The 17,846-nt window shown below is 37.0% G+C and overlaps 1 protein-coding gene across 1 annotated transcript in view; it reads right to left on the bottom strand.

Annotated features, from left to right (window-relative positions):
• Positions 1-17,846, bottom strand: part of GLMN (glomulin, FKBP associated protein) — a 44,868-nt gene that overhangs the window by 19,084 nt on the left and 7,938 nt on the right. The window contains exons 5-13 of the mRNA XM_010860437.1: positions 15,743-15,851; positions 14,420-14,660; positions 12,826-12,928; positions 4,897-5,084; positions 4,441-4,494; positions 3,021-3,051; positions 2,826-2,915; positions 794-835; positions 621-694 (exon numbers count right to left, since the gene is read on the bottom strand). Of these exons, the coding sequence (XP_010858739.1) occupies positions 621-694; positions 794-835; positions 2,826-2,915; positions 3,021-3,051; positions 4,441-4,494; positions 4,897-5,084; positions 12,826-12,928; positions 14,420-14,660; positions 15,743-15,851 (932 nt within the window). The remainder of the gene's footprint in view (positions 1-620; positions 695-793; positions 836-2,825; positions 2,916-3,020; positions 3,052-4,440; positions 4,495-4,896; positions 5,085-12,825; positions 12,929-14,419; positions 14,661-15,742; positions 15,852-17,846) is intronic.

Consider the following 17,846-nt stretch of genomic DNA (forward strand, 5'->3'; position numbering starts at 1 on the left):
TGTGAGCAAACTAAGGTCTGCAGGCCAAATCCAGCCTACTGCCTGTTTTGTTTTATTAGAACACACTGACCCTTACTACAAACACAAAGTTGAGCAGTTGTAACAGAGGCTGTGTGGCCCATAAAAACTATATTTACTTAGGGCCCTTTAAGAAAATTTGCTGATCTTCAAATCAGAGCTGCTAGAATCTTTTGGTCCTCAAACAGTACTATTAATAAGCTCCACTGTTAAAGTGAATAGGCTGTCAAAGGTTATAACTCCATTAATTTCAAGAGCCATTAATTTCAACTGTGAATAATGGATATTTATTGACATATATAAAGTTCTAGCAGAAGCCTTACCAATCTCAGTTTAATCTTTTCAGTCTACTTTAATTTTAGTGTATTTTAATTAATTGAACTGAAGTGTGTATATATATATATATGTTTATTATGTAATATTCACACAATATATATTTATATATGTATCCATAATTTTTGATTAATTCCTCTCTACCTATCAAAGAGAAGAAAGTGGAATTACATGCAAAACATACCAAAATACAATAATCTTGAATAATTAATGGCATCAATTTGGTTTTTAATCAACCACACATTTCTCAATTAACCTTTGATACATACCTAAATAATGTATATTTGCCTTGTGGATCCAATTTGTTAATATACAGCTGAAGCACAGCTAAACCTTTTTTCCTCTAAAATGGAACAAATAATATTGTTACATAAACTAAAGATTAAATTATTAAAAGTTTTCACTGAAACTCATTATTATTTAGTCCCAGATATTTACATACCAATGTCTCAATGGGGCAGAGGGTCATTACTTTGACTAAGCCCTGGAAATAAAAAAACAAATTTATTTCAAATATTAGATTATATTGACTACAAAGAAACAACTATATTATTAATGTATACTAAAAATTCAGAGAAATGAGGATAAGAGATTTAAAGCTGAAGTAATTTTTGCCTTAAGCCTTTCATTCTACTGTTATGCCTATAGGAAGCTAAGTACAATCCATTTTGTAACTGGTATTGAGTGGGTGTTACCAAGTGTATAGTTAGAAACACATAGTAATTTTCAATTATGTCTAGAGTGGCAAAAGAAATGAAATCAAACATGTAGAAATATAATCCACTAATTTAAAATAGACTTATTATATACTAACAGAAGCCAGAAAAACATTTACTTTTACTTTATAGACTTTGCCAAAGCCTCTGACTGTGTGGATCACAACAAACTGTGGAAAATTCTTAAAGAGATGGGAATACCAGACACTTGACCTGCCTCCTGAGAAATCTGTATGCAGATCAAGAAGCAACAGTTAGAACTGGACATGGAACAACAGACTGGTTCCAAATACGTCAAGGCTGTATATTGTCACCCTGCTTATTTAACTTAAATGCAGAGTATATCATGCGAAATGCCGGGCTGGATGAAGCACAAGCTAGAATCAAGACTGCTGGGAGAAATATCAATAAGCTCAGATACACAGATGACACCACCCTTATGGCAGAAAGTGAAGAAGAACTAAAGAGCCTCTTGATGAAAATAAAAGAGGAGAGTGAAAAAGTGGCTTAAAGCTCAACATTCAGAAAACTAAGATTATGGCATCCAGTCCCATCACTTTATGGCAAATAGATGGGGAAACAATGGAAACAGTGACAGACTATTTTTTTTGGCTCCAAAATCACTGCAGATGGTGATTGCAGCCATGAAATTAAAAGATGCTTGTTCCCTGGAAGAAAACCTATGACCAACGTAGACAACATATTAAAAATTAGAGACATTATTTTGCCAGCCATGGTCCGTCTAGTCAAAGCTATGGTTTTTCCAGTAGTCATGTATGTGAGAACTGGACTATAAAGAAAGCTAAGCACTAAAGAATTGATGCTTTTGAACTACGGTGTTGGAGACGACTCTTGAGAGTCCCTTGGACTGCAAGGAGATCCAACCAGTCCATCCTAAAGGAAATCAGTCCTGAATATTCATTGGAAGGACTGATGCTGAAGCTGAAACTCCCATACTTTGGCCACCTGATGCAAAGAACCGACTCACTGGAAAAGACCCTGATGCTGTGAAAGATTGAAGGCAGGAGGAGAAGGGGACGACAGAGGATGAGATGGTCGGATGGCATCACCAATGCAATGGTCATGAAGTTTGAGTAGGTTCCAGGAGTTGGCGATAGACAGGGAAACCTGGCGTGCTGCAGTCCATGCGGTTGCAAAGAGTCGGACATGACTGAGTGACCGAACTAAAACTGATTTTTCTATTTAAATAGTGGAAAAACAATTTGCTACATTGACATCTAAGACCTATTTGGCTATGATAACAAAAAACTAATAAACAGGGGCAAAACAAATCACAGGAGAGAAAAACAAAATATTTTTGTAGTAATGAATTATATATGCCTTGATGTAGTCCTGAGGACCTGAGTTATGATAAAAGTAAAGGAGCTTCATGTTTCAAGGTTCCTACAGAACCAAAGTGTTAAAGAAGAAAGTTTTATTTCCCACTGGATGCTATACTGTCAAATATAGTAGCCACTAGCCACATATAGCTAGTTAAGGTTAAATTAAATAAAATTTAGAATTCAGTTCTTTATGTCACACCAGCCACGTTTCAAGTGTTCAGTATGGCTAGTGGCTTTCAAACCGTACAGCACAGATAACAGGATACTTTTGCCATTACAGAAAGTTCTACTGGACAGCAAGGTACCAGAGTTTTCAAAGGATATGGAGAAAAAAGCAGGAAAGGAATCTGAGAAGAACTTAAGTTTAGAATAGAAAAGCAGCATTTTTCAAGATTAGAATACATATTTTACTTACCTGAGGTACAGTAAGAAAACTCTTGATTTCTAAGTACTGGTGAAGTAGACTGTTGTCCTCTATTCTCAATAAACCATTCTCCAACAGATCCTACAGATTAAAATATATGCAGAGATACAAATATGGTAACATCAACAGCTGTATTTGTTAACATGACTGTGTATTCAAATTATAATGGTTGCAAACAAATCTTACCAATCCTTTGGAGAAAACAGACTCCTCTGTTCTGGAAGAGAGTATTAAAATTTATCAACATGGTTTTCTAAATTGCTTTAGAATTATTCTTCACTTTAGGAAAAATAAAGCAAAAATTGAATTTTAAATACTTTAAAAAAGCATATTAAGGAGAAATTCTGTTGAAGAACTTAGTCAAAATTCTTAATCCACCTTTGATCTGTCTTTTGATTTGGCTACTGATAGCAAAATTTACCATAATCAGTCCACTCAGGGCTTATTTCCTGATATCAGATCAGTAGAATTTCAACACCAAGTGCTAAGAAATAAATTATGCCTGATATAATGCCATGTATTCTAATCGGTTAATTGGTTAACTCTTTTAAATTCTTTATATATATCTATATATATAAAGTAATGCTTTCCATTTATTTATTTTTTAAAGGTTTACAATCATTGTTAATGAAATATTTAAGATCTGTGGCAAAAAATATGATCTTAGGCTCCAGGTTCTTGTTCTAACCATAAAAGGAATTAAAAGTGTTCCGTTTTTGCCTCAATGACTAAATAGTTTGGAAATTTTAAGACTATAGAACTGAATATTAAAATCAATACACATTCTCATTTTATGTATATAACAGGAACTATGTAAAATCATTAACACATACACAATACAGTAAATTTACAGAGTTAGTAACTACTTGTGCCAGGAGACCCTTGGAAATTCCTGCCTTGTAGGCCGAGGCTTTGGACATTTGCCATGTAACAAATCTTCCTTCACCTGGGAAGAGACGGGATTAATAAACTGTCACTAGTATTCCTACAGGATAGCACTGAAAGGCCCTGACTGATCTCAAGACAGAATTTCAACATGTTATAGAAAAAGAAAACAAACCATAGAGTTGTGCAAGATTCTTAAATACCTGGGAAAACTGCATACCTGTTACTTGGTAATTTTTTTTAAAAGAGAAAGTTCTTCTTATTGGTGCCTCAAATGAGAAAAGCCATTGAATGATATCACTGTCAATAATCTAAGCTATAAAAGTAGAGTCTTTTGATGCAGTTCACAGATTGTATCCATGAAGCAAAACCATGGATGAATTTCTTTCTTGACCACCTCTCCTTAGATTGGAAGAGGCTGCAGTGGGATAGAGGTATTTTAATTTACCAACTTCTGAAATAAGCAAAGAAACCCTAGAAGCAGATCACTGGAAATTTCCTTAAAAGACAATATTTTAATATTATCTTTAGCTTAAAATAAGAAATTTTGTTGTAAACATCCCTTTGGTTCATTTCTGTCTCTTGTGAATACTTGCTTCACTATTTTATAAAATAATTAATTAACTAGGGTCTGGCAAAGACAAAGTAGTTTCCCTTGATCTTGACAAGGGCTATTTTAACACTATTATTTAATTCTGAGATGCCACTTAAATAATCTTACCTTTGTAAAAGGACTTCAATATGCCCCATATTAAACTGCAAAAGATACGATGGGCTAAAATAGAAAAAATGTATATATAAATACATACACATATACATGCACTTTCAGAAGCGCATATCCACTCAGGATTACATTAATAATCCAGTTAAAAGATGATGGCAATTTAGACCACCGTCTTGGCAACTGGCCCAACAGCTTCAAACCAGGCTCAGTTTAACACTTTCTGACTCTTGTCCCAATCATTCCTTATGTCTATTTCAATGCCTCCCCTCCAACCCTTTTTACTACTGATGATTACTGGTTTTAAAAAGATTATAGGCAGTAATACTTAGAATAAAAATAGGTTTTGTTTAAACTTCACTGAAAATGTACTAATACATTAATAAATATACGTTGGACATTTGATAAATGCGTTTGATGCTATTCCTTTTAGAATACATAAACACTAACTCCTACCTTAAGACCATTGGAAGCTGATCAATACTGATGCCCTGTACAAATACTAGATATGCCAGAGAAGCCATAGAGTCTGATAACTGTTTGTCTTCTTCTTCCTCAAATTCAAGATAATCCCAAATCTTCTTTTTCCTTCCATGATTAAAAATCATTTTGGGAAAAGGGTATCCAATTGCTGACAAAAATCCCTGTGAAATGGATAAAAAAGGAAGCTACAGCAGACACTCTACTGTGCCCTCTCGCACCCCATATTCACGTCCTATATAATCCTCTCCTCTTGAGCGTGGGTAGGACCTGTGAGACTTGCTTCCACCCAGCAGACTATGGCAAGATGCCACCCCATGATCAGATTGTGTTCTACAGCAAAAGTGAAACGATTTTTGCAGATGTAATTAGAGCCCCAAATCAGCTGATGTGAGTTAAGAAGGGAGACTATCCTCTGTGGGCCTGACTTAAGAGGAACAATGTTTTTAAAGAGGATCCAGGCCCTCTTTAAGAGTCAGAAACTCACCTCTGCTGGCTTTAAAGAACTAAGCTGCCAAGTTATGAGGGGGCCTATTTAGAGGGCTATCTGGCAGGGAACTACAGGCAGCTTCTAGAAACTGAAAGTGGTCCCTAGCCAGCAAGAAAATGGAGTGTGTGTATGCTCAGTAGCTCAGTCATGTCCGACTCTTTCCGACCCCATAAACTGTGTGGCCACCAGGCTCCTCTGTCCTTGGAATTTTCTAGGCATGAAAACTGGAGTAGGTTGCCAAATGGAGACCTCAATCCTGTAGCTTCAAGAAGATGAATTTCTGCCAACAATCTGAAGGAAGTGAGTAGGAAGATGAAACAGTTCTGGAAATAGATGCTGGTGATGGTTACACAACAATGTGAATGTATTTAATGCCACTGAACTATACAGTTAATGGTTAAAATGGTAAATTTTATATATGTGTATATTACTCAGTCATGTCCGACTCTTAGTGACCCCATGGACTGTAGCCACCAGGCTCCTCTGTCCATGGAATTCTCCAGGCAAGAATACTGGAGTGGGTAGCCATTCCCTTCACCAGGGAATCTTCCTGACCCAAGGATTGAACCCTGGTCTCCTGAATTGCAGGCAAATTCTTTACCATCTTAGCCATCAGGGAATATTTTATAATTTAAAAAATGCTTCAGAGATACATGAGAACCTAAACACGTGAGACATACAAGTATCATGAAATGCCAATAGACTAATCAAATCAAGAATACTCCAGTAACAATGCTCTACCGACCACTGTCTGCTGGATATGGACTGGCTAGTAGGCTCTTGTGTTTTAAGAGAAAGAGAAGCATCCCCACGTGTGTTAACTACTACAGTTTCATGTTTGTTTTAAGAGGGGAAGGAAAGGGAAAAAGAGAGACTTAAGAAACACAAGATTGCTCCTGTGCCTTTTATTCTATTTCTAGTGTGCTAGAAAGCATCTGATCTTCAGTGTCCAATGAAATTAACCTGAGTTTTGGCTCTACCACTTATTAGCTGTGAGATACTGGGTTAGTTCCTAACCTCTCCAAAGCCTTAGTTTCCTTATAAAGAAAATGACATAACACCTATGTCAATATTTATTGAGAAAGTTCCACCAAAAAAGTTCAAGAAAGTTAAAGGCCACAAGAAACAACTAAATAGAAGTCAAAAGGGAATGACAAAAACAGCTAAGTCAGGACGAACACTGATGTTCCACATAATCACTAATTTATTCAATAAATACTTGAGTGCTAGGCACTGGGCCCAATATTGTGGAGAATTAGAAAGCTAAATAAGACTTTTCCAGTCTTCAGGGAGTTAAAATCTGCCTATCCCAGATGGCTCCATTAGTCATTTCAAAACATAAAAAAGAACCATGGAAACTCATCCCCAGTCACAAGAGACTGCTATTCAGCTACCAGATGCTAAATACATATTGATTTTCGAAGCTACACATTATTATAGCTATAAAACAAAAACTGACTATATTGATTCCAAATGTCCTATTAATAATGAAGTTTCATTTCTTTATCCAGCCAGTACTAGATGTTGTTCTTTTCCCCGCAGAGTAAGGTTAGCCTTTTAAAATTTCGTTATATGTAACCAGATTCTACAGTGCTGCTGTAGATATTTGGGGTTAACCTGTGTCCCAATTAGAGCCTTCACTGTCTATCCACGTATCACTCAACTGACTTGCTCAGACCCAACATACCTGACCCGCTACAATTTCTCATGGCAGTCTTTGCCCTCTCATGGAATGTTCCTATGCTGCAACCCTTGGGGCATTCAAGCAGTACTCTGCCAAAACAACCTGTGCCAGAGGGATGGCTGAGATGTGCCACATTTACCTATCCTTCAGCAGCACCTTCTCACTTCATTTCGTGCCCCAATTTCATCTCTATTTCTTAACTGCTTTGTGCTTCTTCACTGCTGGCTCTACTTGTAACGCTCCTTCCACTGAGATCTTAGAACCTCTTCCTAACACCCTCAACCTCTTCATAGGATGCTTGTTGTAGCTCAATGCTCTAATTAAACCAGACTGGTTTCTGGTGGGAGCTGCTCATTCTCTCCCATCTCTTACATCGCACAGCCAGAAAAGCAGCAGCAGGAAGGGGTGGTATAGATAGAGGCTTAGTATTATCTTAGTTCTTCCTGCACTCTCAGGCAAAAGCACATATTCCTTTGAAGCAGATGTCATAGTGCCCTTTATCTGTCCTCATCTCTGTCATATGCTGACTTTCTGGTCATTTCCCCATGTTCACTGAAGGCTGGTATCTGCTCACATGCCTTTTCTCTATCCAGCTCCTGCTATGATCCTGGAGTTATGCAGATAACTCCTACAGCAGGTCAGCCTCATGGTGTTTCTGACCACTAAATTCTAATGACCTTAATTTCTAATCCATTTTGGCACCAAATTCCATCCTGGATCTCTATCAACATTTGGAGCTATTCCATATTAGATACCTAAACTCCAGCATCTCATTTTCTGACCACAATTTCTTATCTTATCTCTCCTACCAACCTACTTATCTACTTCTGACTTCTCTAGATGCCTTCATTTTTAACCTACCCATCTGTCCCTCCTTAATCCACTTCTTTCCCTAACCAACCAATGCACTATTATTTGAACTATCTGCACCCTATATTTCCTTTAGCTACGTGTACCCAATAAAATGCCAGCCTTGGAAAGACAGCTACAATTCACCTTTCTACTTCAACACCCAGACAGCTGATACTACTGGAGAAAAACCACACAAATACTTATTTCTACAGCTGTGGTCTTCAACAACAAACGCCAAGTGCTCAGCACTACTGACTAATGCTTTCCTGGTCTTCTACCTCTCTTTTCATTCCACTCAATATTCCAAATCTTTATCAGTTTTCTGAAGCCCCCTGTTCAATCCTCATTTCTACCTCCTCATTCTTAAGAAATATGAGGCCAGTGGGTCTGATTCCCTTGATGATAACACTCCATTTCTGCTACAAATTTTTCTACATGCATATCTGTTCTACATGTTCTTCCTCTCCAGGTGTCCTCGATCCTGTGCCCAGCTGTCTGCTCTCCTCCTGCCACATTACTTCAGTTATTCCATAACACTTTTCTTTTCCCCTCTGATGGTTTCCACCCCTTTAGCCTATAAATATGCTCAAGCCTCCCTATCTCTCCCAATTACCTTCATGTCTTCTCTACTGCCTCTTCCTTACTCATCCAAACTCTTCTAAAGTATAGCTTATATCAGTTATCTCCTTTGTCTCATTTTTAATGTACTCCTTTATCTACTCAACTGATTTTTGTCTCCCACACTCCACTCAAATTGCTCTTGCTAAGATTATCAATGGCATCTACTTCCTAAATCCAGTGGATGCTTTTCAACTCCAATTCTATAGACTACTTCTGCTGCATTTAACAGTAGCAATCATTTCTTTCTTTCTAAACTCTACCGCTTCAGTTTCTGTGATATTTTCATCACTGCTTTGCTCTCCTTTCTTGGTCTCTCTGATGGGCTTGTTTATGAGCTGGTACCCTACAGGGTAAAGCTGAAAGCTAAGTGCTGAAGAATTGATGCTTTTGAACTGTGGAGTTGGAGAAGACTCTTGAGAGTCCCTTGGACTGCAAGGAGATCAAACCAGTCAATCCTAAAGGAAATCAGTCCTGGGTGTTCATTGGAAGGACTGATGCTGAAGCTGAAACTCCAACACTCTGGTCAGCTGATGTGAAGAACTGACTCATTGGAAAAGACCCTGATGCTGGGAAAGATTGAAGGCAGGAGGAGAAGGGGATGACAGAGGATGAGATGGTTAGATGGCATCACTGACTTGATGGACATGCGTTTGAGCAAGCTCTGGGGGTTGGTGATGGACAGGGAAGCCTGGAGTGTTGTAGTCCATGGGATCGCAAAATTTCAGACATGACTGAGGGACTGAATTGAACTGAACCCTACAGGGTTCAGCCCTGAACTCTTTTCTCACACCGATTCACCTCTTTAGGTTAATCTCATCACTCTTATTCAAAATTTGCTCCTTAAAAACCTGCTCTCTCTGGGTATTAGATATACATATATATATATATTTTAGAGATAATTGTTAATCTGGTTAGGGGTCATATGGCATTGTGGTTATGTTTTTTAAAAAGTCCTTACCAATTAGAGAAGCATACATAAAGACTCACAGACGAAAGGATATATCTAGGACTTGCAATAAAATACTACAGCAAAAAGGGGGGAAGGGATAAATTGGGAGACTGAGACTGACATACACACACTACTGTATATAAAATAGATAACTAATAAGAACCTACTATATAGCATAGGATCTCTACTCAATACCCTGTAATAACCTACAATGGAAAAAAAAAATCTAAGAAATCGTGCATATGTGAATAAGTGATTCACTTTGCTGTATTGTAGAAACTAACACAACACTGTAAATCAACTATACTCTAATAAAAATTTAACACATTAAAAAAAAATAAACTAACTTTACATTGCTTATCAACTCCAAAAGAAAAGGGGGGGGTAGGCTAGATAAAACAAGATTGGCAAAAATGTTAATTGTTAAAGTGAGGCAAGGGGTACATGAGACTATGTTACATTGCTCCCTCTACTTTTATGAATGTCTTTAAATTTCCACAATGAAAAAAAATTTAAAGCACAGAACCCCCTACTCCTTGCTTGTGTATTCTCTATCTCAATTACTGGAACCTATACCTGTCCTATTATTAAGCAAAAAACCTTGTCCATAACTCAACTTTTTTACTATTTTTCTAAATTCAGTCTATGACCAAACTTTGCAATTTTATCTACTTATTAAGTTCTCAAATCTGCCTTCTCTTCTTTCCATTCTCTTATCATTCTCTCTTAACTCTCATCATTCTCACTTAACTCCCAAAAGATAACTAGCCAATCTCCCTACTTCCATTCTTATTTAAGTTCAACCTCCATTACAGTGGTGAACTCAAAACAGTTTGATTACATCACTTCCAGCTTTAAGTTTCCAACTTTCATAGCCATCTTCTTAAAACGGGGTACATATATCACAAATGGTGACGTCTGTACTGTTTCCAGAGGTTTATAGTGTACTCTCGCTTGCCACAATGGAGCCCCAGGTTTTTATATACTCCTGGGAAAAATCCATTCCCCCTCCCTCTTCATCACTCATAACCTCTTCACTACTATTTAACTACATATCTGTTTATATCAGTTACCAATCATCTCTCATCTTAGAATCTAGCTTCTCTAAAGTTCTGGCATCTTCTCTCCTAATTCCATCTCTCCTCAAATTTCAAATTCTGAATACAGAGGGCAGACTACAAGGTATACACGAATTCTGACTAAGCAGAGGTGTGGTGCCCCTACCCCTTGAACATGCTCAAGAGTCAACTATATGTTAGGATCTTAAAAAAAATAATAATAATAAATATATATATAAATAAAACTATTAAAGGAGAAAAACATCTGGAAGGTGGTGTGAGATAACAGAAAATATATATGGGTCTCTGCTACTGGTTGTTGGCACAGTGTTCCTGTTGTTGTTCAGTCACTAAGTCGTGTCCAAACTTTTTGCAAGCCCATGGGCTGCAGCATGCCAAGCTGCCCTCTCCTTCACTATGTCCCAGAGTTTGCTCAAATTCATGTCCACTGAGTCAGTGATGATTAACCATCACATCCTCTTCCGCCCTCTTCTTTTGCCTTCAATCTTTCCCAGCATCAGGGTCTTTTCCAATGAGTTGCCATTTCACATCAGGTGTCTAAAGTACTGGAGCTTCAGCATCAGTCCTTCCAATAAATATTCAGGGTTTATTTCTTTTAGGATTGACTAGTTTGATCCCCTTGCTGTGGAAAGGACTCTCAAGAGTCTTCTCCAGCACCACAATTCAAAAGCATCAGTTCGGTGCTCAGCATTCTTTATGGTTCAACTCTCACATCCATACATGACTACTGGAAAAACCAGCTTTGACTGTACGGACCTTTGTCGGCAAAGTGGTGTCTTTGCTTTTTAATATGCTGTCTAGGTTTGTCATAGCTTTCCTTCCAAGGAGCAAGTGTCTTTTAATTTCATGGCTGCAGTCATTGTCAGCAGTGATTTTGGAGCCCAAAAAAATAAAATCTGTCACTGCTTCTACTTTTCCCCCTTCTATAGTGATGGGACTGGATGCCATGATCTTAGTTTTTTGAATGTTGAGTTTTAAACCAACTTTTTCACTTTCCTCTTTTATTTTCCTCAAGAGGCTCTTTAGTTCTTCTTCACTTTCTGCCGTTAAAGTAGTATTATCTGCATATCTGGGGCTGTTGATATTTCTCCCAGCAATCTTGATTCCAGCCTGTGATTCATCCAGCCCAGCATTTTGCATAATGTTTCAGGGTTCCTGAAACCTTTTCTAAGTGATAAGAGCACTAGGAACATCTGTTCTAATATTGGTGTCTAACCCTGTCCTTGACAAAGTGCTCTAAAACCTCTGTAAATTTCTGTTATAAGACAGTAGAAGCATCTTTTGTTCTAGTAAAGAGACTCTGAGTGGGCACTAAGATGGCTCCTGAGTAGGGGGTGGTAACCAGAAAGAACAAGCCATGATTAGAAGCTTGGAATTTTGAGTCCCATCCCCCAGTTCTAGAGAGGGGGAGGGACTGGAAATGGAGTTAATGTTTTATCATGTCTAAATGAGGAAGCCTCAATAAAATCCCCAAAATAGGAATTTCAGAGAGCTTCCAGGCTAGAGATCACAGTGTCCTGGGATCATGATGTATTCCAACATCATGAGACTAGAAGCTTAGGACCCTCCAACACCTCGCCCTATGTAGCTCTTCATCTGGCTGTTCTTCTGCATCCTTTATCATATCATTTAATAAACTAGTAAAATAAAGTAAAGGTTTCCTTTTAATTCTGTGAGCTGTTGTAGCAAATAATCGAACCCAAAGAGCAGGAGGTCACGGAATCTCCCATTTGTAGCCAAGCCAGACAGAAGTTGCGGGTAAACTGGGAACGTAAGACTAGCAACTGGCATCTGAAATAGGGAGCAGTCTCATGGGACTAAGCCCTTAACCTGTGGAATCTGATACTATCTCCAGGTAGTTAAGTGTCAGAATTGAGTTAAACTGTAGGATGCCCAGTTGGCACTGCAGAATTGTTTCATATGGGGGGAAAAAACCCACACATTCTGTGACCAGAAATGTCAGAAGTGAAGTGTTTTGAGTGAAAGTAAAGGAAAAAGACACAGGAAAACTGCAGAATTTTTCTGTACAGGTGTTAATATTATTTATATCTGGTTATTGAAATTATTGCTGTTTATTTTTCATCTTTTTGTTTAACTATGTTCTACAAAAAATACATATTGCTTTATTAACATATGTGTCAATTTACATGTCCATGTGCCGCAGATGAGAATATAGCAGGTAATATTTTAGATTACAGATTTTATAACAAATTAAATTAGCTGTACTTACTATTATTTCGGATGCAAAACACTTTAAAGGATCATCTCCAGCTTCTTCAGACTGCTCAAGGAATTGTGCTGTCAGCAAAGGGCATTTCAAGCTTTTCAAACAACTAAAATTTAAGAAATAGGTAACTATTGAATACAGCACTTCCTAAGTATAAAATAACTAGTTTTCACATGAAAAATAACATAAATAACATGAAAAATAACAATAAAAAATAAAATAACCAATAACTCAATGGCCTGTAATGATATAAGATTTTTCTTACTACTAATGGGGAGAGCATAAGAATACTGTGCTAGACTCACTGCAGAAAGTCACTTTCATGTCTGGACTATACTGATGCGTACTGAATATTTGTCTTAGGACAGTGCTAGTGTATATGTAGTTTTCATAAGTTCAGGGAAAATCAGGACAATGCAGTAATTTTTTTCATAGAGCTGTATTTGTTTTATTTAGAAAACCAAACTTTATTCTGTGATTAAGCCCTACCTATTTCTTTAGTTAAAATGTATTTTCTTTCATGAAATGAGTTTTATAAATGGTAAAAAAGAAAAAAAAAGGTCTAATATCCTAGCCTGACAAGATAGAAAGCTGACAGCAGTTTTAGTCTCCCAAATTTTAAAACTAAAATTATTGGTACATGTAATTCAATATAATCCAGTCCAGCACTGTCTAACAGTCCTATATATAATTAAAGCCCCATATGTAATTAAAAATTTGTTAGCTGTCACACTAAAAAAGTAGTAGGAGACAAGAGAATTTTAGTAATTTATCTTATTAACCCATATATTAGAAACATTATTTCAATGTTATCAGTATAAAAATTATTAAGATATTTTAGTATCTCTTTTAATAACAGGTTGTTGAAATACAGGGAATATTTTACACTTCCAGCACTAAATTTGGATTAACCATGTGTCAAGTGCTTGACAACAATACACAGTACTCCTTTGCACAGCCTATAGTACCCCTGGTATGAATGCTACTGGGTTCTCTGCTACTGTTTTTGTTATCAAAGTGGAATTTCAACTGTCTCGTGCATTTTTTGCTGCTTTCAAAGGGAGAGTAAAACATAATTCCCCTGGAAAAAAACAGATTCTTTGAGCTACAACTATCTATTCTTCCACTGCTATTGTTCACTTACCATAAGTAAAGGCAATCTATAAAAGAATATAAGTAAACTAAAAAAAATGGATGTTTAATTTTTTTGAAAAGTGAAAGTTGCTCTGTTGTGTCCTGCTCTTTGCAACCCCGTAGGCTGTGGCCTGCTAGGCTCCTCTGTCCATAGAATTCTCCAGACCAGAATACTGGAGTGGGTAGCTGTTCCCTTTTCCAGGGGATCTTCTAACCCAGGGACTGAACCTAGGTCTGCTTCATTGCAGGTGGATTCTTTACCATCTGAGCCACATGTACATATGATATTTAATTTTTTTAAATATCATTAAATGCCCATGTTACATCAACTGAATTCCATATTCTTCTAAAATTCAAATTTTGAAACTAGATTTACTTTCCATCACAAATAAAGAAACATTTTAAATAACTGAACTATCAAATACTTAAGTTCATTATGAATTGTTCTTAAAAATATACTTACAATTTCAGTATTTCATCTTTTAATTTCTCATTTTCCATTGAGTTTTCCTTGTTATCAATGACATACTCCACAAAAGGTTTAGTGAACTCTATTAAGGCCTTGCAGCACTGACAAAGGCCATAGTCATCTGCCTGTATTTGTTCTTTTGAGTATGGAACAGGAAGGAGAGAGAGCTGACTCCAAAGTGTAGACAATGCTAACCCAACTGAATATGCCTTGTTGTTACGAAGTTTCTGAATCACTAAAACAGAGACCAAGTTATTACTTGAGGCTGCCTCATGAAGGTAAACAATGAAGAATAAGTCCAATAAATGCCAAATTACCACATACAGTTTCTCCCTCACATTCTGACAACTCTGATATCAAGATGACATATAACAGCCTAACTGGCAGTATTTTTTTTCCTTCTTAGGGGTGCATAAAATAATAACACACCTTACGATCATGGCACTTTACAACAGATGCCATGAAATTTTGTTTAGGTATGTTCTTACCAGGTTACATACTTAAAACTTAAAGAAGTAATTCTTTCTGTAGTCTTTGGTTGTTATAAGCATAAAATAAGATCAAGTATCTTATAAACTATAAAGCACTGTAAAAATGAAATGTAGTAGTATTAGATTTTTCTTTCTAGAAGACTTTAAATATTTCAATTGATACAAATCTGCGGGGCATTCACATTTAAAACAAATTTACTCTAGTTTCTGATCCCAGGTCCTTCTGATAGACTGTGTTACATGTTGGTTATAAAATGGTAGTCTCTTCCCATGCACAAATACTATCTGCCTTGGTTGCCAAAGTCGATTACTTACCAGTACTTTTTTTTACTCAGTCATGAAAACTTTTCTTTCCACTTGTTTCATTCTTCAGTAATACCTTTATTATTCCTAATCCCAACGTCCTAAGGCAGAGGCTGAGCAATGCCCTGCCTGATACCATTCTTAATTAAGATACAAGGCTACCACAACAAAATCAGATTGAGCAGTGCAGAACAGCCAAAACATATCCTTCAAATATGTTTACAGGAAAAATTCTAAATATAAGTTGCAGATAGGAAGGTTAAGCAAAAAGCTATAGGTTACAACAAAGCATGTGAAAACGGGCATGACATTCAACAATTTACTGGGTACCCACACTGTGCCAGGTATTGTCATCTGTCTATGAGCAGCAGGATTCAATTTGGCATTGCTATTACTAGTTTAAGCAGAGTACTCAATAATTAGGCATAAACTATACTTTGGTAGACTGTTGACATCTTGGAGTAACGTCAAGGCACTTACACAAATAAAACAAGCAACACTTAGGTATCAATATACTCATTACCTGTTTGTAATGGCTGAAGTAAAAGAAGAATAATTTGGGATATCTGTTTTCCGGAGGGCTCTTCAATCAGTTCAAGCAAACCCAACAATAATTCCTTTGGATTACATAACTATAAAAATATTCACAATTGAACCTGTTTAATACAAGTTGTATTTAAAGCCACATTATTATTATTTTTAAAAGGCATATACTGAGATAATATAATTATTTTTGCATATGAATAAAACATCTCATAAAAATGTTTTTCAAAAATACACTGGCAAAACCCAGAGTCTGTGACTCTATGAAAGCAAGCAATCAAGGTCTCCTAATGGACAGCTACATTTACGAGACTTAAATTACTGATGAATGGAAAAGTTAGAGAAATAGGGGAAAGGACAGCCTGATCACCAGAGCTGAGGTTTCTTTTGAGCTTTGATGTCTATTCTGAAGGCTGCCTTCATTTCCCAGAGCTTCTAGCAGGTGGGACATTTCTATCTCACACTGCCAGGGTGTTTAGATGAGTGCAGAGTCTCTCTTGTCTTTCCTGAAGAAACAAAACTTTGCATTGCTTTCTGACTGGTCTTATCACCTCACCTGCCTTGTTTTTCTGAAAGCTCTCATAGTTAATAACTAAAACCTAGGGAGTTCCTTCTTTCCAAGTATATATTTGTGTTTATTTACAGTGATCTCTAAGTGGCTTCTTATAATGTACTTTTCCTTAGAATTTCTCTCTCTTAACTATCATTTTTGGATTATAACTCTATTAAGCTTTTACTCAGAGCCTCTTTCTAAGGTGGTCAGTTAAACCTAATATATTTGCTACTTCTATGTCCACTGTGATCACCAGCATTCTAGGTTTTATTTTTTAGATTTCTTTGTGGTATATTCTTTTAGGGAACATACCACCGAAAAAAGAGGACTGAGATTTGATTTTACTTTCAACATTGCCAAAAGATCAGTGTGGCCATGAACTACCTCCCTAAATTATCTAAAGCATTAATTTCACATCTATATAATAAGCTACTTTTAAAAAAAATAGATCTTTTTAGGTCTCTCTTTGAAGATTCTGAATCAGTGGATCTAAGATAAGGTCAATCTGATCACACAGACCACAGCTTGTCTAACTCAGTGAAACTAAGTCATGCCGTGTGGGGCCACCCAAGATGAACAGGCCAGGGTAGAGAGGTCTGACAGGATGTGGTCCACTGGAGAAGGGAATGGCAAACCACTTCAGTAGTCTTGCCTTGAGAACCCCATGAACAGTATGAAAAGGCAAAAAAAATAGGACACTGAAAGATGAACTCCCTAGGTCGGTAGGTGCCCAATATGCTACTGGAGATCAGTGGAGAAATAACTCCAGAAAGAATGAAGGGATGGAGTTAAAAGAAAAACATACCCAGTTGTGGATGTGACTGGTGATAGAAGCAAGGTCTGATGCTGTAAAGAGCAGTATTGCATAGGAACCTGGAATGTCAGGTCCATGAATCAAGGCAAATTGGAAGTGGTCAAACAGGAGATGGCAAGAGTGAATGTCGACATTCTAGGAATCAGCAAACTAAGATGGACTGGAATGGATGAATTTAACTCAGATGACCATTATATCTACTAATGTGGGCAGGAATCCCTTAGAAGAAGTGGAGTAGCCATCATGGTCAACAAAAGAGTCCAAAATACAGTACTTGGATGCAATCTCAAAAACGACAGAATGATCTCTGTTCGTTTCCAAGGCAAACCATTCAATATCACGGTAAACCAAGTCTATGCCCTGACCAGTAACGCTGAAGAAGCTGAAGTTGAACGGTTCTATGAAAACCTACAAGACCTTCTAGAACTAACACCCTAAAAAGATGTTCTTTTCATCACAGGGGACTGGAATGCAAAAGTAGGAAGTCAAGAGATAGCTGGAAAGAGAGGCAAATTTGGCCTTGGAGTACAAAATGAAACAGGGCAAAGGCTAACAGATTTTTGCCAAGAAAATGCACTGGTCACAGCAAACACCCTCTTCAAACAACACAAGAGAAGACTCTATACATGGACATCACCAGATGGTTGACACCAAAATCAGATTGATTATATTCTTTGCAGCCAAAAATGGAGAAGCTCTATACAGTCAGCAAAAACA

Source organism: Bison bison, unplaced genomic scaffold (assembly GCF_000754665.1).
Source record: "Bison bison bison isolate TAMUID 2011002044 unplaced genomic scaffold, Bison_UMD1.0 scf7180017864466, whole genome shotgun sequence".
NCBI lineage: Eukaryota > Metazoa > Chordata > Mammalia > Artiodactyla > Bovidae > Bison > Bison bison.